General features: G+C 48.4%; 1 protein-coding gene across 50 annotated transcripts in view; it reads right to left on the reverse strand.

Moving 5' to 3' along the window:
• Nucleotides 1–817: 817 nt before the first annotated feature.
• LOC105471682 (MAP kinase activating death domain) overlaps nt 818–27,121 on the reverse strand; it is a 58,406-nt gene continuing 32,102 nt past the window's right edge. For 19 of the 50 annotated variants that reach the window (XM_071074683.1, XM_071074701.1, XM_071074700.1 and 16 more), the window contains 12 exons: nt 23,176–23,284; nt 22,833–22,895; nt 22,474–22,594; nt 22,265–22,370; nt 20,049–20,159; nt 16,885–16,992; nt 6,781–6,945; nt 6,456–6,528; nt 6,217–6,323; nt 4,016–4,085; nt 2,136–2,182; nt 818–1,800 (listed from right to left, as the gene is read on the reverse strand). In XM_071074683.1, coding sequence (XP_070930784.1) covers nt 1,696–1,800; nt 2,136–2,182; nt 4,016–4,085; nt 6,217–6,323; nt 6,456–6,528; nt 6,781–6,945; nt 16,885–16,992; nt 20,049–20,159; nt 22,265–22,370; nt 22,474–22,594; nt 22,833–22,895; nt 23,176–23,284 — 1,185 coding nt within the window. In that variant the 3' untranslated portion in view covers nt 818–1,695. The remainder of the gene's footprint in view (nt 1,801–2,135; nt 2,183–4,015; nt 4,086–6,216; nt 6,324–6,455; nt 6,529–6,780; nt 6,946–16,884; nt 16,993–20,048; nt 20,160–22,264; nt 22,371–22,473; nt 22,595–22,832; nt 22,896–23,175; nt 23,285–27,121) is intronic. The other 31 variants (XM_071074713.1, XM_071074709.1, XM_071074719.1 and 28 more) reach the window with 3 other exon arrangements.

Raw genomic sequence — 27,121 nt, forward strand, 5'->3', positions numbered from 1 at the left:
ACCGGTCCTAGGTACTCAGCGTGATCCTTGTGCCAGCGGCCCCGGTCACAGCCACTTGGGGGTGGAGTGAGGCAGAATCTGTGTTGTCCTGGGGTGGAGCTGCACTAGGTGGCTTTGCGGTCCCAGCCATCAATAAGCCAACAGCCGGTACACACTCATATCCCCAGTGGGAGACAGCAACCCAATCCAGCCCAGGACCCTGGGGACCAGAAAGGTGTCAGGGCCAGGGCCCCACTCTGCTCTCACTTCCCCATAAATCCGAGCATCAGTTTCCCTTTGGGTGGGGGAAGCCAGCAGGTCTCAGAAATTCCCTGAGCGCAGCCAGGTTTATCCAGGACAATTCCATGAAGGCGGCTCCTAGGGGAGCTTCTGGGAGTTCTACCCAGTGGAAGACACTCCTGGCCAGGAGTCCGGGGCCCTGTGGGAGGCCCTGGCTGAGTCACCACACCTCTCTGGACCATACCCACCTGTAAGGGAACGGAGCGGGCCAGGGCCTTGGCTTTCTTTCACTTAATCTCAGTTCAGGCGAGGACACCCGCTGGCTGCTCCCTCTAGCAGCCCGTTCGTTCAGTTCACGGCAGCCCAACTCTCTGCAGGGCCCCCAGGTGCCCAGGAAGGAAAGCTCCTCCCGCAGCCTTGCTCTGGGAGACGAGAACAGGGGAGCTGGGGCCTCCGTGTGCCAAAGCTTGGACGTGGAGGACCTCATCTCCTTCCTTCCTTCCAGCCTGAGGTGCCTTTTTAGAGTCCAGGGACAGCCTTCCTCAGGCCTGAGCCAAGAGGAGGTGTCATTTAATGCAAGGCAGCCAGGGAGCCCGAAGGGAGTCAAGGACATTTATTTCACATTCACACAGCTGTACATTTTCTATAAATAATGTGGGGCTGAAATATTTACAGTCATCTCTTGCCCATGCCCAGGCTGCCTCTCCCTCCTGGCACCCCATGCCTGGAGACACAGCCTGCAGACACAGATGTGCAAACCCAGCTTGGCCTTTCCTGCCCACTCCCTGATGCTCAGGCAGAGCAGCCAGTGGTCCCTGGGACTCCACGAGCCTCGCCCACTCCGTCCTCTGATGCCGAAGGCGTGGCAGGCCACAGGGAATTTGCTGCTCCACTGCAGTGACGGAGGCTGTAGCAGGCAGCAGCCCACACTTGCGGGCCCCGCGCAGTAGCTGCCAGCTTGGGAATGCAGAAGGAAGCAGGGAGGCTGCCACTCGCTCCAGCTGCCCCAATTCTTCCCTTCCTCTCTGTGCCCTTCCTCTGAGAGGGCGAGCCCCAGGGTTCCCTCATTCCTCACAGAGTGAAACTGCTCCAGGCGCCCAGTCGTGCCGGGTCAAAGAGAAGGGTGAGCCAGACTCTTGCAGTGGACAGTTATAACGCCAGGGACAAGGACAAGGAACCACAACACAAATGTCTCAAGGACACACAACAGTGGGTTCACACCAGCCCCACAGACACACGCTCTTGAGCCCTGAGGGGAAGGCAGTTTGGTCTTCTGGGAGTGGAGAGGGGAAGGTGGACACGCTCAAAGACACACTCAGAGGGACACATAACCAGTAACCAACTAAGCCACAGCAGGGGCTTGCAGAGGACACACGAGCATCGTCCACTCCTCAGTCACAGCAGCATCGTGCACTTGGGAACAGAAAGGGGCCAGGGGCGTGCCCTGGGCTGGGGCGGCTTCGTAGCCCCTCTCCATCAGCTAGAGACAGGCCGGGGTGGGGTTCTGAGATCTTCCTCACTGCTACGAACTGCAGCCACGTACGAGAAGAGACACAATACAGAGTAGCAGATTTCGTGGGCCTAGAGGGGAGAGAAAACCAAGCGGATCACGATACTGAGACTCCTGCATCTCCACGTGTGGAGGATCTGCCAATGGGCAACTCCTGCCCTGGGCATGGGCCTCTGGACTAAACGTGAGCTCCAAGCAAGGAAGCTGTCCCCGTGGGAGAGGGGATCCATGTGTGTGTGTCTGTCTCCCGGGGCTCAAGACCCGTTTCAGCTTGAGTTGAACCTTTGGCAACAAGACCAGGTCCCACTCAACCCTGTGCGCTCAGAGGGCCCACCCCTCCTCTTGTCCGAAGGTCCCCAGGGAGCCCTGCACACTGTGGCCCATCAGGGTTGAGCAGCACACTCACCATTGGTGTCTTGTACTTGTGGCTCACCACTTCTTTAATTTCAGGAACTAAAACCGGACGGGCAAGAGACAAAACAGAAAGTTCAACACTAAGAGCAGTAGTGCCATGCTCCCCCAGGCGGCAGCGCCGGCGTCAGGGTCCCCTTCCCCTCTGTGGCCTCTCACAGTGGCTGCAGCAGCTTAGGCTATGACAGGGCAGAGGCCACCAGAGGCTCTGTCCAGACCCTGCCGGCTGGGAGGACATGGCCCCAGCCTCCTCAGCTAGGCCTCTGCCGTCCGCAGTGGCTTTTACTTGATGGCTGTGATTCTAGCCACTTCTTTGAAAGCCCTGGATGGGAGGGATGGACCTTTCACCAGCCTGGTCACGGCTACTGTCCAGGGCCCCTGAGGAGCTGCCGTGGGGAATTCCCAGGTTTTGGCTGGGAGGAGAGAGCTGTTCTAGCTTGTGTCCAACTTTGCTGAGACACCCGTGAACTCATCTTGTCACCAGCCTGAAAATTGGTCATGTTAAACACAGTTCCCTTTATTCCCAGCCCCCTACATAGAGGGTCTTGAGGCTGAAGAGGTAACATGATACTAAACCCACAGGACGTGGCAGTGTCCTTCCCTGAGTGGCAGGAGAAGCCCAGGCCTGCCTGTGTGAGGGAGAGCGTCTGAGGGCTCTGGAGCAACACACCCAGCAGAAGACAGGCGAGTACAGCACCCAGGGAGGGAGGTGACAGGAGCATCAGGCAAAATACACACATGTCCACAGCCCGGAAGGCAAGAGAGCCCCCGCTCCAGCCATGCAGGGGTTCTGCTTGGCCAGAGGAGGAGTAGCCCCCAGGCTCAGCCATCATCATGGCCCCTTGAGACTGGGAGCGGAGGGGCCTGGCATCTCCCTGGGGGCCAGAAAAGGCAGGAGGAGAATTGGCTGTACCTTCCTCTGACCCTGGGAGGCAGAATTTGGGGAAACTCAGGGTCAGCAGGGAATAAACTCATCAAAGTAGAGCAAGAAGCCCAGGCCATTCTCCTGAGTTGGAAGATTCCCCAAGTATCTCTCTGACAGAAGAGAGAAGGGAGCACACGGGGAGGAAAGTCCAGTGAGCCAGTGAGAGGGGGAGGCAAGGTGGGAAGAAAGAGGGTGGCGGAGAAAGGAAGAGATGAGCTGGCAGTGTGAGGAGCTGGTTCGGTGGAAGGGAGCTACCACCCAGGGCAGGGCCCAAGGCAGAGACCTGGGGAGAGGCAGCACGAGCCGAGGTCACTTTACCTGCTGGAGAACGAAGTTTTCATAGCAGCGATGAGGGGCACAAAAGAATGAAGCACAAACACAGCAGGAACTCAAAGCCCCAGGGTGAGAACCCACTACACCACTCCCTAGCGCTGGCTCCCAGCTTCGGGCTACAGCTGCCCTGCTAGGCTCCTCTGTCCCTCAAGTGAGTCTGCCTGCGATGCCCCGTGCCCTTTGTCTGGCACAGAGGCCAGGTGGAGACCAGAGTGGTGCCAGGGAGGCTGGGTGGAGGACTGGGCTGCTAGAGAGATTGCAGCAGGTGATACAGACGTAGTGGAGCTTGGGGTCACCAGTCTGCTCTATCCCAAACTTTCTGACCACTGGCTGGCCCAGCACGGGGAGGTGGTGCTACTTCGCTGAGCTGCTTCAGGACCACCTCTAAACTCGAAACCCACCTGAGGCCCCATTTGCTTTTCTGTGATCCATTATCTATCTTTCCCTTCCACTTCCGGCTCTCATCTCAGGGGTCCCTTTTCTTCCTTGTCTCTCCTGCTCCTCCTGACCTCTCTACAGAGGTTCTTCTTCTCCCTGACCCTAGACCCTCCTCTGGAGCTCCGAGGTTGAGTTACTGCCATGTGAGTCCAGACCTAAGAGCAAAATAGTGTAATTACCAAATTCCTCCAGGACAAAGACGCCTCGAACTGTATTGCACTTTTTAATGTGATTCAGCTCTATGAAAACCTGCAAGAGAGGGAGGGAGGGCGGGGTAAGGCCCACAGGCTCCACCCCTGCCCCACACAGCACACTCTCCCAGCTACAGCCCCACCCGCACAAAGAAAGTCTATTTCCCAAAGAGAGGACAGAAGAATCCACACGCACACAACTCAAAAGCGCTAAGAAGCGAAGATAGCAGAAAGGGCATGTACCTTCCGCTCCTGGCCGGAGGAGAAAGCATGGGAGAGAAATGAAGGCGTTAGTTTCAATGGTCAAACCCAACCCGAAGGCCCCGCTGCTGGCCTGGGCTGCCCGCCCGTACCCTCTGCCCAGGGCAGTGCTTGTAAGACACCGTGCCCCAGGGATCCCCACTCAGCCCATCAGGTCTCTACCCTTCCATGCATCCTCCTCCGGCGCAGAGGGCTGGCACGGGCACAAAGCTCCCCTCAGACTGTCCTTGGGGTGGGAGGTGTTGGTATCCTCCTTGAAACAGGATCCAGGATCTCCCAAGAGGTATGTGGTGGTGATAATATCCGCTACCACTTGCTGAGCACATACTTGGGTTTACAAATACGATTTCTAATCCCTGCGCCTACATGACACAGTATATAGTATTACCCCATTTTCTACATGAGGAAACTATGGATCAGAAAGTTTCTCTGCCCATGAACGTGGAAGCTGGGCTTCAAATCCAAGCACGTCCTGACACCAAAGCCTGTGCTTTTCCCATTCACCCCAGACTGCACAGCTCCACCAGGTCTGCTGCCCCTTCCAGTCAACTGACCACTGTGTGGCAGAAGAGGGACAGGTTGCTATCTCATTATTAACTGTGAGGTGAGATTGAGAAGCTGCGCTTTCCTCCCCTTCTCTGCGCAATCTATCTTCTAGGGGCCAAGCTTCAACCACAGACTGGCTTGGATGGCTGCCCAGAGGAGCTGTGCCAAGGGCAGGACAAGGAACAGGGCAGAGCACCTGGGCGTTGCTCAGCAAGATCTCATCTTCAGACAGGGAGGCCACAGCACTAAAATGTGGTCAGGAGCCTGCTCCTCAAGAAATACTGACACCTCTGTGGTCCAGAAAAGCACTTAGGTAGACCCCTCTCTGGGCTGGTCCTAAGGTCTTTGGGGTTGGCTACCGCCCTAAGTTCTAGATTGAAAATACACTAAGGGCTGCTGGCAGCCTGGGCAGCTGTTTCCCGTTAAACCAAAGCTGCCCAGCTACGTTCCTGAAGAGAGATACAACGGCTAGCAGAGGGAGGGAGACAGCCACATCAGTCAGGCATCCACCTCCCCTGAGGGTCTGCAGCCTGGCCAGGGGCTATGGGGCTTCCACACATTCGGGTCTGGCTCAGAGCCTCAGGGAGAGCAACCCGGACATCAGGGAAAGAGGAGGAAGGCACTTGTGTGAGGAGTCAGAGCTGTGAACGGACCTGGGATGATGCGCTGGCCTCAGAAAGGAATTAGCTTAAGGAATGTCCACTGAGAGAAAAAGGTAACACTGTGTTAAAAGACCAAGAGAGAGAAAAAAAAAAAAGTCAGCTCCTATGGTGGAATACAATGAGGGAAATATGTATCCAGAACTGCTTCCCAATCAAAAGAAGGGGAATGGGGCCTGTGGAGCAGGGGACAGAGTGGGAACACTCAGAGGAAGGAAAAGAACAGAAGAATCCGCAGAAGAAAAAGGCAAATAAACACACTCCAGAGAGGACAGACACAAGCTACTTACACACAGGCACGCACACACGCACATGCAAGCTGCACGCACACCAGAAAGACACAAAGAGATCGGCCAGTCTAGACTCTCAAAGCAAAACCACCAAGCAGAAGCATACCCTGGGAATAGAGGAAGGCAGAGACACTGCAGGGGAAGGGCCAAGTGAGACGCTCCACTCACACTGTGTGGAGTCCAACGGATGGGGCAGCGTGGCCACCCGGCCTCGCTTCTGCCCAGCCTCCCCCGCGGGCTCCCTGGTGCACCTTCACAGCGCCAGGTGGTCGCCAACGTCACTGTGCCCTCCCCTGGGATTTCTTTCCTGGGTCCAGCTGCTCCAGTTCTCCCTCTAGCTCGAGGGCCCTCTCTCATGCTTTGCTGGGGAAGTACTGGGGGCCTGGACACTGGTCCTTCTTACAGGGAGCCTTGTGCTGCTGCTCGCACCTACCTGATTGTGCATAAACTTGAGGTTGATCCCTTCCAGGGTGACCTGCAGCAGGCCACCCTCACCAGTCTTCATGTCCTGCACAGGGAACTCGCCACCCAATTCAGGTCCTGTGGTGAGGGAGGGGCTATCAGCTCACTGGTGCGGTGGGGAATCCCACCCCTGACTTCCCTGCCAGACCCCTGACACTCAGAAGGACTGGTGGAAACAGGGAAGACACTCTCAGGAAAAACTCTCCTCACCGGGTTTGATGCTTTGCTGTCGGGCGGCAGCGCGCTCCATGCTGTCCTTCACACAGTAGTACAGCTCCCGACACTGTGGCACAGGGGGAGAGCGGGTCCCATCATGGGGGCTGTCCATGGTTCCCCACCCACTGCTCTGTAACGGCCACTGAAGGCTTGGGCTGACGCCAGGACCTCCGAGACAGCTTTAGGTACCCCACCCAACAGCTGGAGACAGAAGTGTGGCTCCAGACATGGGTTTTGGAATTTTAACTTCCAAAGATAAACTCACTATTTGGTCTTCAATGCCTACCCTAGCCCCAATCCAAACACAGATCCTGGGTACCTTTTTAGTATAGAACTTGTTGAGCTGGGTCTCAGAGCCATTTCTACGCCACAAGCACAACACCTTGGTCTTGGGACAGTAGGTCATGTTGATGAGCTTCTCGTACCACCAGCGCTCATATACTGTTCCGATGTTACTACGCAACACCACACAGTCATCGCACACCTGGAGAAGTGCACAAAGCGGCTCAGTGGTTTCTGTCTCTGACAGCCTCTCCCTAGACTGTTTCCTACAGGGAAAGGGTGGGACAACTGGCCCTGCGGCATCCCCATGGTCAGGTTTTCTGCCTTATACTCGTGGTGTCCCTAGTTGGAGACACAAAACAGAACTACTGACATGCTGCCTGCTACAAGGATTGGTGAGAGATGGAGTCATTAGAAGAACCTGTGTATAAGTGAAGAGGCACAAATCAATCAGTTTATTTATTACTTTTTTTTTTTTTTTTTTGAGACAGGGTCTCACTTTGTCCCCCAGGCTTGAGCGCACTGGTGCCATCTCAGCTCACTGTAGCCTTGACCGCCCAGGTTCCCCCAAAGTAGCAGGGACCACAGGTGCACACCATCACACTGGCTATAATTTTTTTTTTTTTTTTTTGAGATAGAGTCCCACTGTTGCCTGGACTGGAGTGCAGAGATGCAATCTCGACTCACTACAACCTCTGCCTCATGGGTTCAAACGATTCTCCTGCCTCAGCCTCCTGAGTAGCTGAGACTACAGGCACATACCACCATGCTTGGCTAATTTTTGTATTTTAGTAGAGACAGGGTTTCATAATGTTGGCCAGGCTGGTCTTGAACTCCTGACCTCAAGTGATCCACCCGTCTCGGCCTCCCAAAGTGCTGGGATTACAGGTGTGACCCACCACACTAAGCCAGTTATTTATTTATTTATTTATTTATTTATTTATTTATTTATTTTTTGAGATGGAGTCTCGCTCTGTCGCCCAGGCTGGAGTGCAGTGGCCGGATCTCAGCTCACTGCAAGCTCCGCCTCCGGGTTTACGCCATTCTCCTGCCTCAGCCTCTCTAGAAGCTGGGACTATAGGCGCCCACCACCTCGCCTGGCTAGTTTTTTGTATTTTTTAGTAGAGATGGGGTTTCACCGTATTAGCCAGGATGGTCTCGATCTCCTGACCTCGTGATCCGCCCGTCTCGGCCTCCAAAGTGCTGGGATTACAGGCTTGAGCCACGTGCCCGGCCAGCCCAGTTATTTATTTACCTTTTATGTGCTCTATGGACTTAAAGTATTTGGAGGAGATCTCATGCCTCCATCTTACGACCTCAGGAATCATCTTTGATCTTTGTTGACAAACACAAAGGCAGGAGATCATGACAGACTTAACCAAGGAGAAAAATGGGAGCTGATGTACTTTCTAATCCTGGGTCTACCCTATATCTATAAAAATATATATATTTGTATATATATATTTTTTGATACGGCGTCTTGCTCTGTCGCCCAGGCTGGAGTGCAGTGGCGCAGTCTCGGCTCACCGCAAGCTCCGCCGCCTGGGTTCACGCCATTCTCCTGCCTCAGCCTCCGGAGCAGCTGGGACTACAGGCGCCCACCACTGCGCCCGGCTAATTTTTTTTTTTTTTTTTTTGAGACGGAGTCTTGCTCTGTCGCCCAGGCTGGAGTGCAGTGGCGCCATCTCGGCTCACTGCAAGCTCCGCCTCCTGGGTTCCCGCCATTCTCCTGCCTCAGCCTCCCGAGTAGCTGGGACTACAGGCGCCCACAACCGCGCCCGGCTAATTTTTTGTATTTTTAGTAGAGACGGGGTTTCACCGTGGTCTCGATCTCCTGACCTTGTGATCCGCCCGCCTCGGCCTCCCAAAGTGCTGGGATTACAGGCGTGAGCCACCGCGCCCGGCCAACCGGCTAATTTTTTTGTATTTTTAGTAGAGACGGGGTTTCACCGTGTTCACCAGGATGGTCTCGATCTCCTGACCTTGTGATCCGCCAGCCTTGGCCTCCCAAAGTGCTGGGATTACAGGCGTGAGCCACCGCGCCCGGCCCTATAAAAATATTTAAAAAAATTAATACAAGTGACACACGAACCGTGCCTACTGCATAAAAATGATACAATTCAGGATGATATAAATTAAAAACCAAATATCTTTGACACCTTCTGTTCAACATTCTCTTTCAGGTGAAGTTATCCGTTCTTTTTTTTTTTTTTGAGACAGAGTCTTGCTCTGTCGCCCAGGCTGGAGTGCAGTGGCGTGATCTCAGCTCACTGCAAGCTCCGCCTCCCAGGTTCACGCCATTCTCCTGCCTCAGCCTCCCAAGTAGCTGGGACTACAGGCGCACGCCACCATGCCCGGCTAATTTTTTTTTTTTTTTTAAGTAGAGACAAGGTTTCACCGTGTTAGCAAGGATGGTCTCGATCTCCTGATCTCATGATCTGCCTACCTTGGCCTCCTAAAGTGCTGGGATTACAGGTGTGAGCCACTGTACCCGGCCAGTTATCTGTTCTTAAGGCTTCAAATGTTACAGGAGACATTACAGCACAGTGGTGAAGGGTACAGGTCTAAAGTCAGCCTGAGTTTAGATTCCAGCTCTGCCATTACTGAGCTGTGCCACCTGAGCAAGTTCATCTGTGTCCACAGTTCCTCACGGGTAAGACGGGGATAGTAACAGTAATAACTTCCTACAGTTACTACGAAGACTAAATGAGTTAATGTGCATAAAGTACGTAAGGTGCATACAAAGCCAGGCACACAGAAAGTACCCTAATTGGCTACTAGATATCAGAACTATGAAACTAATGATTATTACCACGTTGATGGTTCTTACCTCTTTCTCCATCTTAGACCTCTCTTCCTGAGCTCCTGAGCCTCTCAATGTCTGGATGCTTCACATGTAGCACCTCAAACTCATTGTGTCCAAATCTGAACTCAACATCTCCTCCTGGGCAGATCCTCCTTTTAAGTCTGCTATTTGAGGAAACGGCACCACCATCCACCCAGCTGCCCCAGCCTGAAAATGAAGAAGTGATGCCCGACTCCTTCCTCTTCCCTCTAACTACACTCCATCACTGAGTCCCATTGGTTCTAGCTCAAATATCCCTGACTGCTCTTCCACTCCCCAGCCATTAACTCTTACTTTTTCTTCAAGTATAAGCTCAAAGGTCAACTTCTCAAAGGAGTTGTCCACAGCTCCAAGGCCCTCTGCTATATATTCCCATAACTCCTGCCCCCTGAGCTTCTTTCATAATGCTCACTGTATTTTATAATACTCTTTATTTATTTGATTTCCCCGATAGCTAGTCAATGCTAAGGGCAATAGAAATCACGTCTGTCTTATTCACTGCTATAATCCCGACACCCAAAAAACTACCTAGCACATAATATGTGCTCCATAAATATTAGGTGAGTAAGGACTACACAAGACTATCAAGTTTAAGCTACTCTATAAGAGTTTACTGGAGTTCTAAAGCCTTTGGAGAATGAGTCAAAGTGGCAGAGTAGGAATGGGAAACCTGAGTTCTAGCCCCAGTCTGACTCTGTGGTTTTCTCCAGGGGGAAAATGGACCATACCACTCCACCTTTCATAATCCTTTAAGAACATCATGTAAAGGCAGGCAGAACACATTTAGGAGAACACATGATTTCTAAGCTAGAGCATTCTAGGCTAGAGAAATGCTCGTAATATACTGTTAGAGTCGCCTAAGTGGCTGTTGAAGGTGTAAACTGGTATAGTCTTTGGGATGGCAATTTGGCAAAATCTAATGAAATTTTAAATGTAATAAGCTTGACTTGAAAATTTCATGTCTAGGACAATATCCTATAGAAATTCTCATGTGAGGGTGCAAAAATATATGCTCAAGGATATTCAATGAGCAATTTTTATTTTTTATTTATTTATTTTTGAGACAGGGTCTTGCTCTGTCACCCAGGCTGGACTGAAGTGATGCAATCAGAGCTTACTGAAGCCTTGATCTACCAGGCTCAAGGATCCTCCAGCTTAACCTCCCCAGTAGCTGGGACCACGGGCATGTACTAGCATGCCTAGCTTACTTAAAATTTTTTTTTGTGGAGACAGGGTTTCCCTATGTTGCCCAGGCTGGTCTTGACCTCCTGGGCTCAAGCGAACGTCCCACCTCAGCATCCCTAGTAGCTGGGACCACAGGCATACACCACCACATGTATGACTAATTTTTAAATTTTTTGTAGAGACAGGGTTTCTCTCTTGTTGCCCATGCTGGTCTCAAACTCTTGAGCTCAAGCAATCCTCCTGCCTTGGCCTCCCAAAATACTGGGATCACAGGCGTGAGCCACCATGCTTGGCCCAATGAGCAATTTTTTTTTTTTTTTTGTGACAGAGTCTCGCTCTGTTGCCCAGGCTGGAGTGTAGTGGCCGGATCTCAGCTCACTGCAAGCTCCGCCTCCCGAGTTTACGCCATTCTCCTGCCTCAGCCTCCCGAGTGGCTGGGACTACAAGCGCCCGCCACCTCGCCCGGCTAGTTTTTTGTATTTTTTTTTGTAAAGACGGGGTTTCACCGTGTTAGCCAGGATGGTCTCTATCTCCTGACCTCGTGATCTGCCCATCTCGGCCTCCCAAAATGCTGGGATTACAGGCTTGAGCCACCGCACCCGGCCTGAGCAATATTTAAAAAAAAAAAACAGTGGGAGGCACTAGTTAAACCAATTATGGTATACCATATAATATCTAATGGCTAAGCATCCATTAAACTAAAAAAAAAAAAAAAGAGAGAGACATGGAAAGATATCATTAAGTGAAAAAAGCAAATTATTTAACAATATCTGTAATTTGTTTGTTGTTTTCTTTTTGAGATGGAGTCTCGCTTTGTCACCCAGGCTGGGGCAATGGCATGATCTTGGCTCACTGCAACCTCACCCTCTGGGTTCAAGCAATTCTCCTACCTCAGCCTCCCAAGTAGCTGGGATTACAGGCGCCTGCCACCACACCCGCCTAATTTTTTTATTTTTAGGAGAGACAGGGTGTCACCATATTGGCAAGGTTGGTCTGGAACTCCTGACCTCAGGTGATCTGCTTGCCTTAGCCTCCCAAAGTGCTGGGATTATAGGCTCATGTGAGTCACCGCGCCCAGCCCAACATTTGTTTTTTTTTTTTTTTTTGAGACGGAGTCTCGCTCTGTCGCCCAGGCTGGAGTGCAGTGGCCAGATCTCAGCTCACTGCAAGCTCCGCCTCCCGGGTTTACGCCATTCTCCTGCCTCAGCCTCCCCAGTAGCTGGGATTACAGGCGCCCGCCATCTTGCCCGGCTAGTTTTTTGTATTTTTTAGTAGAGACGGGGTTTCACCGGGTTAGCCAGGATGGTCTCGATCTGCTGACCTTGTGATCTGCCCGTCTCGGCCTCCCAAAGTGCTGGGATTACAGGCTTGAGCCACCGCACCCGGCCAACATTTGTAATTTCATACCACTTCCACAAGTGCCAAAACAAAATTCCATATAAATAAATTATATTTACACAAATATGCATTTTCAATAATCTGAAAGAAGTCACACAAAACTCTTTAATAGTGGTTACCTCTGGGACAAAGGATTGAGAGGGAGTAAAACTTTTAATTATTTTTAAACTTTTGGTTGGTTTGAAACATTTATAGCATATACTGTTTTACTTCTGTAACTAAAAAAAGGGCAATAAAAACAATTTTTAAAAATCTTTGGTGGCCGGGCGCGGTGGCTCACACCTGTAATCCCAGCACTTTGGGAGGCCGAGGCGGGCAGATCACGAGGTCAGGAAATTGAGACCATCCTGGCTAACACGGTGAAACCCTGTCTCTACTAAAAACACAAAAAATTAGCCGGGCAAGGTGTTGGGTGCCTGTAGTCCCAGCTACTTGGGAGGCTGAAGCAGGAGAATGGTGTGAACCTGGGAGGCGAAGCTTGCACTGAGCTGAGATCACACCACTGCACTCCAGCCTGGGCAACACCGCAAGACTCTCTCTCAAAAAAAAACAAAAAATCTTTGGCCGGGTACGGAGGTTCACACCTGTAATCCCAGCATTTTGGGAGGCCGAGGCAGACAGATCACTTAAGACCAGGAGTTCAAGACCAGCCTGGCCAACATGGCAAAACCTCATCTCTGCTAAAAATACCAAAAATTTGCCGAGCGTGGTGATGCGTGCCTGTAGTCCCGGCTACTTGGGAGGCTGAGGTAGAATTGCTTGAACTCAGTGGGTGGATGTTGCAGTGAGCCAAGATTGTGCCACTGCACTCCAGCCTGGGTGACAGAGCAAGACTCCATCTCCAAAAAAAAAAAAAAAAAAAAAATCTTCCTTGGCCAGGCACGGCAGCTCACACCTGTAATCCCAGCACTTTGGGAGGCTGAGGTGGGCGGATCACTTGAGGTCAGGAGTTTGAGACCAGCTTGGCCAACATGGTGAAACCCCATCTCTACTAAAAATACAAAAATTAGCCAGACATGATGACATGTGCCTGTAGTCTCAGCTACTCAGGAGGCTGACGCAGGAGAATCGCTTGAACCTGGGAGGCAGAGGTTGCAGTGAACCAAGATTGCGCCACTGCACTTCAGGCTAGGCAACAGAGTGAGACTCTGTCTCAAAAAAAAAAAAAAAAAAAAAGAAAAAAATTCCCAAATTGCTGTCCAATTGATCATGCAGAAAGCAGGCTATGCTCTGAGAAAGGCAAAATCAAATAGCCTCACAGTAGCCAGGTGATGTCACAGTGACCATGGTGCACTCTTCCCTGGCATGGCACCACTTCAAGGAAGTGGCATCTATTTGGGCAATGCGTCCAGTCCCACACTCCAGAGACTTAGCATGAGGCTCCCTCTGTACAGTGGTGAGAGTAAGAGTAGTCCAAGGAAACTGCTGGAGAGATTTTTTTTTTAAAGGAAAAGAAAAGGGCAAGAGTCATGTGGCACTTCTACTGTGGTGCAGGCGTCCTGAGTCAGCCCTCAGCTCCGAGAGGCAACAAGGCAAATTCTAACACTTTAAAGGGTGACATGAAAATGACTCCTTCTTGGCTACACTGACGTGTATGTTTCTGCTTCAGGGTAAGCCCCTCTGTTTGGTAAACCACCTGTTCAAAAAACTGTGACTGTGGAAATCAAATTCAGCTAAATCACAGGGGAACAGATAACATAAGCAAAATTTCACTACTTTATATTTAGGAGTTGTACTTGGTCCTTAAAATTACTTAGAGGTCTGTTTCAGAATTAAAAACACAGAAATGAAGAAAACATAGTCAATTTCCTTTATAATTCTAGAGAGTAAGGCTTTTTCTAACTATGTCTCAAAATCCAGAAGCCGTAAAAGAAACTATTGATTAATTTAATTATATAAAAGTAGCCAGGCGTGATGGCTCACACCTGTAATCCCAGCACTTTGAGAGGCTGAGGTGGGTGGATCACTTGAGGTTAGGAGTGCGAGACCACCCTGGCCAACATGGTAAAACCCCATCTCCACTAAAAATACAAGAATTAGCCGGGTGTGGTGGCAGGCACCTGTAATCCCAGCTACTTGGGATGCTGGGGCAGAAGAATTGCTTGAACCTGGGAGGCAGAGGTTGCAGTGCGCCGAGATCATGCCGCTGCATCCAGCCTGGGCGACAGAGACAGACTCTGTCTCAAAAAAAAAAAAAAAAAAAAAAAAAAATTATATCCAAGTAAAAAATTTATGTGTCAAAAAATATCATAGGCAAAATCAGAAAAGACAAATGAGGAACTTTCTGGTGGGCAGATCAGACTGCCCACATCTGAGCCCACTGATCAGTAGGACAGGGATGACCATAAGAGGCAACAAGAAGCATATAGCACCACTCATTAAGTGTTCTTCCCAGAAGAGTGAATCTGAAAGTGATCAAACCTCTAAACTGAACTACCAGTCTATGAGAAATATGTGACAGAGAAACACGCTAACAGAAAGGAGACACAATCAGCAAAAAATCTAGAATGTAGGAGACTCCACAGGGCAAATGATCCAATTTCTTCAACAAAATAAATTGCAAAGGGGGTATTACATGTTATGAGACACTTAAGAATTCCATCAACCAAAATTACAAATACATTGTCCCTCTGACCCAGCAATCTCATTTCTGGGAATCCTTAGACACACTTGCACATGTATAAAATGAAGCAGGCACAGCATCATTCACAGTATCACTAACAGCAAATTTGGAAGCAACCCAAGGATCCATATGTAGTGACTGGTTAAATAAATTAAGGCACAGTCACACAGTGGAATACACGTAGCCATAAAACGAGTGGGAAAGCTTTCTTGGTACTGATACAGAAGAGGACCAGGACAATATTAAATGAAAAAACCCAAGGAATAAAGCAATTGATAAGATGCGCTATCTTTCTGAAAGAAAGGACAAAAATAGGTCAGGTGGCGTGGCTTATGCCTATAATCCCAGCACTTTGTGAGGCCAAGGTGGGCGGATCACTTGAGGTCAGGAGTTCAAGACCAGCCTGGCCAATATGGTGAAACCCCGTCTCTACTAAAAATAGAAAAATTAGCTGGGCATGGTGGTGGGTGCCTGTAATCCCAGCTACTTGGGCGGCTGAGACAGGAGAATTGCTTGAACCCAGGAGGCGGAGGGTGCAGTGAGGCGAGTTTGGACCACTGCACTCCAGCCTGAGCAAAAGAGCGAGACTCCGTCTCAAAGAGAGAAAAAAAAGAAGGGAGAAAAATAAGAATTTGTGTTCATCGAGACTCCATCTCAAAGAGAAAAAAAAAAAAAAAAAGAAAAATAAGAATTTGTGTTCATATTTTATTGTTTGCATAAAAATCCACTGGAAGGCCTGGGGCACTGGCTCATGCCTACAATCCCAGTTCTTTGGGAGGCCGAGGCGGGTGCATCACTGAGGTCAGGAGTTCGAGACCAGCCTGACCAACATGGCGAAAACCCATCCCTAAAAAAAAATACAAAAAATTAGTCGGGCATGGTGGCAGGCGCCTGTCATCCCAGCTACTTGGGAGCCTGAGGCAGGAGAATTGCTTGAATCCAGGAGGTGGAGGTTGCAGTGAGCCGAGATCACGCCATTGCGCTCCAGCCTGGGCATCAGAGCAAGACTCTGTCTCAAAAAGAAAAAAAAAAATTCACTGGAATTTACAAAGGAAACTAATAAAAGTGGTTGTCTATAGGATGAAGGGGTGAGGGGAGTGGAAAATTCAGTGGAAGGGGACAAGAATGAGTGTAAGACTTCCCAATGTGTACTATTTTCTGTTATTCTGATTTATGAACAATGTGACTATATCATCTACATATAGATATCTTTATATCTGTGTGTGTGTGTGTGTGTGTGTGTGTGTGTATAAAATAAATAGGGCTGGGCGCGGTGGCTCACACCTGTAATCCCAGTACTTTGGGGGGTCAAGGCAGGTGGATCACTTGAGGTCAGGAGTTCAAGACCAGCCTGGCCAACCAACATGATGAAATCCCGTCTCTACTAAAATACAAAAAATTGGCCAGGCATGGTGGTGCATGCCTGTAATCCTAGCTACTCAGGAAGCTGAGGCAGGAGAATTGCTTGAACCTGGGAGGCGGAGGCTATAGTGAGCCAAGATCACGCCACTGCACTCCAGCCTGGGTGACAGAGCAATACTCTGTCTCAAAAAAAAAAAAAAAAAAAAAAAAAAAAAGAAATGGGTATCATCTACTATAACTATATAAAATTTAATTATCTGAATAACAATCTGATAATCTGGTTGGGTGCGGTGGCTCACGCCTGTAACCCCAGCACCTTGGAAGGCCAAGGTGGGTGGATTACTTGAGGTCAGGAGTTTGAGACCAGCCTGGCCAACATGATCAAATCCCATGTCTACTAAAAATAGAAAAATCAGCCGGGCATGGTGGCTGGCGCCTGTAATCCCAGCTACTTGCGAGGCTCTGGCAGGAGAACTGCTTGAACCCGGGAGGCGGAGGTTGCAGTGAGCCGAGATCAAGCCACTGCACTTCAGCCTGGGTGACAGAGCGAGACCCTATCTCAAAAAAACACACACAAAAAACCCAGAAAATCCCAATCTGATAATTTAATGATAAATGGATCATGAAGATGAATGAGAGAAACGAGAAAAATATTCTGGCATCAGTTCTAGGAGTTCCCTGTGACTCTCCAACAGCCCTTTGGGCCCCCAGCGTGAACCAGCACCTACCTCCATGAAAAAGATATCTCCATTTGTATCTGTCCCTGCATGTACCACAAATGTCTGCTTCTTCATATGCCGGCTGCCACTGGACCAGATAGAGAGATCGCGTCCATTCTGATGAAAGAGAGATTTTTTTGAGACAGTCATACATCCCTCTCAAGAGGGCTCTGGGCCAAGAATTCCCCATCCAGCAATCAAATTCATATCAGCTTTCTCAGCACAGTCTCATCTGCTGGCCACTGGTCACCCGGGAAGTGGTTTCAGATGTTTTGGTCTCAGAAGCCCCATATCTCTTAAAATTTATTGAAGATTCCAAAGAGCTTTTGTTTATGTGAGTTATAGATATTTACATACTAGAAATTTAAACAGAAATTTCTCAAATAATTATAAAAACAATTAATTCATTAATAACCCATTACATAGTAATATAAACATTTTTAAGAACTATATTTTCTAAAAAAAAAGGCACCATTTCACATTTTTGCAAATCTCTTTAATGTTTGACTTAACAGCAAATAGCTGCATTCTCCTATCTGCTTCTGCATTGAGTCTGTTGCAGTATGTTGCTTTGGTTGAGGTATATGAAAAAAACGACCTAACAGTTACGTATTTGGAAAATGGAAGAGGATTTTCATAGCCTTTTCAGATAAATAGACGTATTCTTTTTTTAACACTATACCAGAACTTGAGAAGTAGCAGCTTCTTTTTTTTTAGAGACAAGGTTTCGCTCTGTCACCCAGGCTGGAGTTCAGTGGCACGACCATAGCCCATTACAGCTTTGAACTCCTGGGCATAAGTGACACTCCTGCCTCAGCCTCCCAAGTACCTGGGATTATAGGCATAAATCACAACACCCAGCAACAGCAGCTTTTGAAAGTTAGCTGCAGTGTGGAATCTGAAAGCACATCAATGAACATTTTTTTTTTTTTTTTTGAGACGGAGTCTCGCTCTGTAGCCCAGGCTGGAGTGCAGTGGCCGGATCTCAGCTCACTGCAAGCTCCGCCTCCCGGGTTCACGCCATTCTCCGGCCTCAGCCTCCCGAGTAGCTGGGACTACAGGCGCCTGCCACCTCGCCCGGCTAGTTTTTTGTATTTCTTAGTAGAGACGGGGTTTCACCGTGTTAGCCAGGATGGTCTCGATCTCCTGACCTCGTGATCCGCCCGTCTCGGCCTCCCAAAGTGCTGGGATTACAGGCTTGAGCCACCGCGCCCGGCCACATCAATGAACATTTTACACTATTACATTAAAATCCATTTAGGCCAGACATGGGGGCTCATTCCTATAATCCCAACACTTTAGGAGGCCAAGTCGGGAGTACTGTTTGAGCCTAGGCAGGAGTTGGAAACCAGCCTGGGCAACAGTGAGCTCCTATTCTCCATACATCTTTTTTTTTTTTTTTTTGAAACAGGGTTTCATTCTGTCACCCAGGCTGGAGTGCAGTGGTGCGATCATGAATCATGGCAGCCTCAACCTCCTGAGCTCAAGTGACCTCAGCTTCCCAAGTAGCTAGGACTACAGGTGCATGCCACCGTGCCTGGCTGATTTTTTTATTTTTTGTAGAAATGGGGTCTCCCTTGGCTGGGAGTGGTGGCTCACACCTGTAATCCCAGCACTTTGGGAGGCCGAGGTGGGTGGATCACAAGGTCAGGAGTTAGAGACCAGCCTAACCAACATGGTGAAACCCCGTCTCTACTAAAAATATAAAAATTAGCTGGGCGTGGTGGCGGGGGCCTGTAGTCCCAGCTACTAGGGAGGCTGAGACAGGAGAATGACATGAACCCGGGAGGCAGAGCTTGCAGTGAGCCGAGATGGCACCACTGCACTCCAGCCTGGGCGACAGAGCGAGACTTCGTCTCAAAAAAAAAAAAAAAAAGTATAATCAATCAATTTAATAAAAGTAACAGTTTTCACTGCTTCTTCAAGGACATTTATAAGCACAACTAGCATTTTTAAAAAACTAAGAGTGTAAGCCAGGTGCAGTGACTCACGCCCGTAATCCCAGAACTTTGGGAGGCTGAGGCAGGCAGATCATTTGAGGTCAGGAGTTCGAGATCAGCCTGGAGAATGCCCGTCTCTACTAAAAATACAAAAATTAGCCAGGCATGGTGGTGCATGCCTGTAACCTCAGCTACTCAGGAGGCTGAAGCAGGAAGACTGCTTGAACCCACAAGGCAGAGACTGCAGTGAGCCAAAGTTGCACCATTGCACTCCAGCCTGGGCAACAAGAGAGTGAAACTCTGTCTCTCTCTCCCTCTCTCTCTCGCGCGCGCGCTCTCTCTCTCTCTCTCTATATATATAAATAAATCAGTTGGGTGTGGGGGCACACGCCTGTAATCCCAGCTACTCGGGAGGCTGAGGCATGAGAATCGCTTGAACCTAGGAGGTGGAGATTGCGGTGAGCCAAGATTGCACTACTGCACTCCAGCCTGGGCGACAAAGTGAGAGTCTGTCTCAAAAAACAAACAAAACAAAAATAAAAAACTGAGAGTGTATCGAGGCAAGGAATACAATGGCTGCTGGCATAGTTTGGGGCCATTGTCTTCACTTGGGTTAAAGTGCCAGCAGTTGTACCCACCACTGCTTTGGTACCATCAGTGCAAACGTAACCCTGTGAAAATGGCAAGTAGCCGGGCGCGGTGGCTCACGCCTGTAATCCCAGCACTTTGGGAGGCCGAGGCGGGCGGATCACAAGGTCAGGAGATCGAGACCACGGTGAAACCCCGTTTCTACTAAAAATACAAAAAATTAGCCAGGCGCGGTTGTGGGCGCCTGTAGTCCCAGCTACTCGGGAGGCGGAGGCAGGAGAATGGCGTGAACCCGGGAGGCGGAGCTTGCAGTGAGCCGAGATGGCGCCACTGCACTCCAGCCTGGGCGACAGAGCGAGACTCCGTCTCAAAAAAAAAAAAAAAAAGAAAATGGCAAGTAACATTTTAGAATCATTTGAAATAGTTTTCACCTTCTGAAACCTCAGCAGTCCAGACCACACATCAAAACTGATGCACTATGATAGTTTTATACAGAGAATCCCATCACAGAACACAGGGACTAATGCCTCATTTAGAGTCAAAGACAACTGCTCCATTTGCAAAATCAGGGGTGAACTGGACTGGAAGTGACACAAACCAAGAAACGACCCATGGGAAGCCTAAGGGGTGGCCAGATGTGCTTACCAGGTTCGCCAGCTGATCAAGCACCTCATTGATTTGCTGGCTGTACACAAGCCCAATGTGCGACTTTCCCATTAGGCGCCTCACCTTCTTGCGGATGTCATTCTTATTTACCTGAAAAGCCAAAACAGGACTCTTAACAAGGGATCTGCTCTCCTCTCGACTGAGGTAGAGAGAAGAGAATGTACAAGTGGGTTTCCCACCATCTGAGAGAAGTGAAATTCTGAAAGACCACATCACTGAACAAGGGAGAAAACTTTCAACTATGTATTCTGCCACCATGAGGGGAAGAAAAGTCCTGGCTCTGTCTCTAGTTAGCTTCTGCAGAAAAGTGGCTCTTAGAGCAGTTCTGGTTCCAGAGGAGACTTTCTCCCTATCCCCACTCAATACCACAACATTCACCCCTACAAGGGCTCTGAAAACCCCCAAGGCTCTTCATAGTGTAATTCAGAAATGACTTAGAGTGGCAACACCAGACTGGGTTGTAGCTAAGACATCTCTGAAGGTTAGGGATCATCATCCTTTCCCAGCCAGAGTCAACCAGTACCCTCCAAATTCCAGAGTACAGTGAAACTTACACCAGGAAATGAAGCAAACCAAGAGGGGCTGGGGGCATTCTCTGCATTTGATCAACTGATCCCTTCACACTTAGGGAGGTTAGGGAGAACAAAAGGAGGAGAAACCCAGTGGCTCCTTCTCCAAACGATTCTCTTCTACCCATCAACTCCAGACTTATGTTTCCCTTTGAGAGCAGAACTCTTCTACTTGGTAACATACTTCTTCCACAGCCACAAAACCAAGTACAACATACCAAGTTCTATCTACTATTACTTTGTTAATGGCTGGCTCTTCTTATAACTATGGAAAATTCTGTAAGATATAGGGCTGTCCTGAAAAACAAAATCTGAGCATCGTTTCTTTTTTTTTTTTGAGATGGATTTTCACTCCTGTGGCCTAGGCTGGAATATAATGGTACGATCTCAGCTCACTGCAACCTTCTTCTCTAGAGTTCAAGCGATTCTCCTGTCTCAGCCTTCCAAGTAGCTGGGATCAGAGGCGTGAGCCACCATGCCCAGCTAACTTTTGTATTTTTAGTAGAGACAGGATTTCACCATATTGGTCAGGCTAGTCTAGAACTCCTGACCTCAGGTGATCCATCTGCCTTGGCCTCCCAAAGTGCTGGGATTACAGGCGTGAGCCACCACTCCTGGTCCTGAGCATCCTTTCTAAGTTTTAAAAATCTACTACTGTAAAAAAGAAAAATTAATTCATTGTATTTTGTGGGAAGCTCTACTGGCATCCTAAAACTACTCAGTAAAGGGAGACCATATAAATCTCAAAATAAACAAACAATGGCTGGGCATGGTAGCTCCTGCCTGTAATCCCAGCACTTTGGGAGGCTGAGGCAAGAGGATCACTTGAGGTCAGAAGTACGAGACCGAGGCGCCTGGCCAACATGGTGAAACCCCATCTCTACTAAAAATAGAAAAATTAGCTGGGCGTAGTGGCAGACATCTGTAATCCCAGCTACTCAGGAGGCCGAGGCAGGAGAATTGCTTGAACCCGGGAGGCAGAGGATGCAGTGAGCCAACACCGTGCCACTGTACTCCAGCCTGGGTGACAGAGTGAGACTGTCTCAAAAAAAAATGAAAATAAAAATAAATAAATAAATAAATAGTATGGAATCATCAGTTCTTGGCCAGGCGCAGTGGCTCATGCCTGTAGTCCCAGCACTTTGGGAGGCCAAGGCGGGTGGGATCACCTGAGGTCAGGAGTTTGAGACCAGCCTGGCCAACACGGTGAAACCCCGTCTCTACTAAAAATACAAAAACTAGCTGGGTATGGTGGTCTGCACCTATAATCCCAGCTACTGGGGAGGCTGAGGCACAAGAATCACTTGAACTGGGGAGGTGGAGGTTGCAGTGAGCTGAGATTGCGCCACTGCACTCCTACCTGGGCGACAGAGCAAGACTCTGTCTCAAAAAAAAAAAAAAAGAGAATCATCAGTTATTTCTACAACACTCCTTAGTAAAACAGGCTGGCAGCTTCAGAGAAACAGAACATTGTTAAGCTGGCAGAGAGGCCTCAGACTTTCAATCAAGAAGACAGCCCTAAGTAAGATACCTTGATAGCTTCCCAGCTGCCCCGAAATTCAGGTGACAGGAACAAGCCTTGCCCTTCTAGCATCAGTGGAGCTGGACACAGCAAAATGACATTACCTTCATCAGCAGCATGTAGGAGATGAGGTTGTGCAAAAGGGTGGCCAGCAAGCGATCTTCATCATCTTCCAGGCGCTTCCGGTCATGTTCTCCCAGGGACAGGTACCTAAGCAGAAGACAAAGCACAAGTCAGCCCTCAAGTGGGAGACCACGGAACTAACCAGGAGGAGGCTGTCTGCATATTCCCAATGGTTTCCTAAGCCCCATACCTGTCGATCATTTCCTGGGGACCCTGGTCCATACCCATGCCTTCTCTCTCCAACATCACAGCATCTAAGAAGGCATCTTCCCAGAATTGCATTTGGTCCCATAAAGTAGAACGCTCTTTGCCTGCATAGAATAAAGGTTTCTTAGGGGGCCTATTTAACATTTAAGAATATAGCTGCCAAACAAAAATAAAGAGTAAAATCCAGATAAAAGGGAATAATTACAAATTCCAGGGCAAAGCAAACACAATCTCTCTACCCCAGATCTAACATGCCTGCCACCAGCCCCAGATGCCTTCAAGTAACGCCCAGTCCCTCCCAAGGAGGAGGGATGAACACAGCACACAAATAAATGTGGTTACTTATAGAAAAGGTCTCCATAGCTGCATCCTCTAACTGGTCCCACATGGATCCTTTGTCCCTTCCTGCCAATTTGAGAGCAGGAAGGACCATGGTAGCAAGAAAGGAAAGAAAGGAAGACAGAAAGGCAGAGGCTGTTGATTAACACCAAAACCCAATCTTGTCCAGTTTTCACCCACTGCTTGTTCTGGACACAGTAAGTCGCTTGCTTCAGGTATAAAACTGCTATCTAATGTCAGCATTGAGATCAGCAGAAAGCCAACCAGCTACTTGTTCAGTGTGACCCTCTCCCCTGGCTGAGCCAGCTTTCTCCAGTGCAAAGGGCCTTCCCAGTGTGTTTCTCACCTAGGAGTCCCTCATAGAGATAGACTCGCTGGCTCACATCTTCAGAAGTGCGAATGGGGCTGCCTGCCAGCTTCTCCTTTACGCTTGGCTTCAAGCTATGGGCTTTACCCTAGAGAGAAGAGATGATAGGTCAGTGGCCGAGGTAGCAATGAACAGGGGCAAAGGAAACCAAGCATTTCACTAAGAGGCTGTCACACCAGTCACCATCCATTAACAACATAAACTCCAGTACCCATGCTTCTGCAAGTCCACCATGCCTCCTAAACTATACAATAAAGTTTTCATTTTTGACTTATCTTTTTACTCCTTAGTCTCTGTAAGATTATTTTCTCTTTAAAGCAACAACAATAACAATCAGATTAATTCTCTGTGGAGTTACGTAACACAGCAGAAAGAACCCAGGGTTTACCATCAGACTGACTAAGGCTCAGATCCCTGCCTCTTATTAGCTTATGTGGCCTTAGGTACAAAAATCAGCTTCCCTGAGCCTCATTTTCCTAATCTGTCAAAGGAAGGTTATAATACCTACCTCATAGGACTACTTTACAAGAATTAAATTTGAAAATACATATAAAGCACCTAACAGTGCCTAGCACATGGCTAGTAATCGAGAAATGTTCATTTCTTCTTTCCTATCTTTTACTGTCCCTAAGAAATATCACTAACTTCATCTGCTACTTCTGAGTAGATTTTCTATTCATTAAAAGATTTTCAGCCGGGTGCAGTGGCTCACGCCTGTAATTCCAACACTTTGGGAGGCCAAGGTGGCTGGATCACCACGTCAGGAGATCCAGAGTTCCTGGCTAACATGGTAAAATCCCGTACCTATTAAAAATACAAAAAATGGGAGGCTGAGACGGGCGGGATCACATGGTCAGGAGATCGAGACCATCCTGGCTAATACGGTGAAACCCCGTCTCTACTAAAAAAAATACAAAAAACTAGCCGGGCGAGGTGGCGGGCGCCTGTAGTCCCAGCTACTCCGGAGGCTGAGGCAGGAGAATGGCATGAATCCAGGAGGCGGAGCTTGCAGTGAGCTGAGATCCAGCCACTGCACTGCACTCCAGCCTGGCGACAGAGCCAGACTCCGTCTCAAAAAAAAAATTAGCCAGGTGTGGTGGCACACGCCTGCCGTCGCAGCTACTTGGGAGGCTAAGGCAGAAGAAACGCTTGAAAACCCTGGAGGCGGAGGTTGCAGTGAGCCAAGATCGCACCACTGCACTCCAGCTTGGGCGACAGAGTGAGAGACTGTCTCAAAAAAAAAAAAAAAAAAAAAAACCCAACACCTAAAAAGAGACAAAATAATTATATAGTAACAAAGGGATCACTTCAGCAAGAGGATATAACAATTGCAAATACATATGCATTCAACACCAAACAGTTATATAAAGCAAATATTGCAAATATTATTAGATCTAAAGGGAGAGATATACTCCAATACAGTAACAGTTGGGGACTTCAATACCTCACTCTCAGCATTGGACAGATCATCTAGACAGAAAATCAACACAGAAACACTGGATTTAAACTGCATTTTAGATTCAGATTGCTTTTTAGACCAAATGGACCTAACAGACATTTACAGAACATTCCATCCAACAGCTGTAGAATACACATTCTTTTCATCAACACCCAGAACATTCTCTAGGACAGACCACATATTAGGCCACGAAATAAGTATAACGAGAAATTTAAGAAAACTGAAATCACAGCAAGTATCTTTTCAGACCACAAGGGAACACTGTGCTCTGAAAATTAGAAATAACAAACTTTTAAAATCATACGAATACACGGAAATTAAATATGCTCCTGAGTGACCAATGGGTCAACAAAGAAATTAAGAAGGAAATTTAAAAATTTCTTCACACAAATGAAAATAAAAACACAGCATACCAAAACCTATGGGATACAGCAAAAGCAGTATTAAGAAAGAAGCTTATAGCAATAAATGTCTACATCAAAAAAGTAGGAAGATTTCAAATCAACTTAATGATGCAGCTCAAAGAATTGTGAAAGCAAGAACAAACCAAACCCAAAATTAGTAGAAGAAATAATCAAGATCAGAGCAGAAATAAAATTGAGACTAAAAAATATAGGCCAGGCATGGTGGCTCACGCTTATAATCCCAACACTTTGGGAGGCTGAGACAGGTGGATCACCTGAGGCCAGGAGTTCGAGAGCAGCCTGGCCAACATGGCGAAACCCCATCTCTAGTAAAAATACAAAAAAAAAAAAAAATAGCCGGGTGTGGCAGTCGGCACCTGTAATCTCAGCTACTTGGGAGGCTGAGGCAGAAGAATCACCTGAACCCAGGAGGTGGAGGTTGCAGTGGGCCAAGAATGCACCATTGCACTCCAGCCTGGGCAACAAGAGCAAAACTCTGTCTCAAAATAAATAAATAAATAATCAACAAAATGAAAAGTTCATTTTCGTAAAGAGAAACAAAATCCACAAACCATTAGAGCTAGACTAACCAAAAGAGAGAGAGAGAGAGAAAGAGAGAGAGAGAGAGAGAGAGAGAGAAGACTCCCGCCAAAAAAACACCAAAAACAAAAAAGGAAACATTACAATTGCCATCACAGAAAAACAACAAATAACAAGGGACTATAACTACATGCCAACAAATTAGAAATGGATACATTCTTAGACATAAACAATCTACCAAGATTTAACCAAGAAATAGCAACCTGAACGGTCCAATTACAAGTAATGAGATTGAATCTGTAATAAAAAGCTTCCCATCACAGAGCACGATGGTTAATGCCTGTAATCCCAGCACTTTGGGAGGCTCAGGCAGGCAGATCACTTGAGGCCTGTAGCTCGAGACCAGACTGGCCAACATGATGAAACTCTGTCTCTATTAAAAATACAAAAATTAGCCAGGCATGGTGGTGAATACCTGTAATCCCAGCTACTCGAGAGGCTGAGGTATGAGAATTGCTTGAACCTGAGAGGCAGAAGTTGCAGTGAGCCAACATCACACCACTGCACTCCAGCCTGAGCAACAGAGCAAGACTCTGTCTCAAAAAAAAAGTTGGGCGCAGTGGAGCACACGCCTGTAATCCCAGCACTTTGGGAGGCCGAGGGGGGCAGATCACTTGAGGTCAGGAGTTCGAGACCACCCTGGACAACATGGCGAAACCTCGTCTCTACTAAAAATACAAAAATTAGCCAGGTGTGGTCGTGGGCGCCTTTAATCCCAGCTACTTGGGAGGCTGAAGCAGGAGAACTGCTTGAACCTGGGAGGTGGAGGTAGCAGTGAGCTGAGATCGCACAACTGCACTCTAGCCTGGGCAACAGAGCAAGACTCCGTCTCAAAAAAAAAAAAAAGAAAGAAAGAAGAGAAAGGCTCAGGACCCAATAGCTTCAATGCAGAATTCTAAAAACATTTAAAGAAAAACTAGGCTGGGCGCGGTGGCTCAAGCCTGTAATCCCAGCACTTTGGGAGGCGGAGACGGGCGGATCACGACGTCAGGAGATAGAGACCATCCTGGCTAACATGGTGAAACCCCGTCTCTACTAAAAAATACAAAAAACTAGCCGGGCGAGGTGGCGGGCGCCTGTAGTCCCAGCTACTTGGGAGGCTGAGGCAGGAGAATGGCGTGAACCCGGGAGGCGGAGCTTGCAGTGAGCTGAGATCCGGCCACTGCACTCCAGCCTGGGCGACAGAGCGAGACTCCGTCTCAAAAAAAAAAAAAAAAAAAAAAAAGAAAAACTAATACCAAATACAAAAGTATTCAATAAAAGTCAACATCCCTTCATGATAAAACCTCTCAACAAGTTAGGTACAGAGCGAACATACCTCAAAACAATAAAAGTCACATATGACAAACCCACAACCAACATCATACTAAATGGGGAAAAGATGAAAACTTTTCCTCTACGATCTGTAACAAGACAAGGATGTCTAATTCCACCACTTTTATTCAACTGGAAGTGCTAATCA

The sequence above is a fragment of the Macaca nemestrina genome, chromosome 12 (genome assembly GCF_043159975.1).
Source record: "Macaca nemestrina isolate mMacNem1 chromosome 12, mMacNem.hap1, whole genome shotgun sequence".
NCBI lineage: Eukaryota > Metazoa > Chordata > Mammalia > Primates > Cercopithecidae > Macaca > Macaca nemestrina.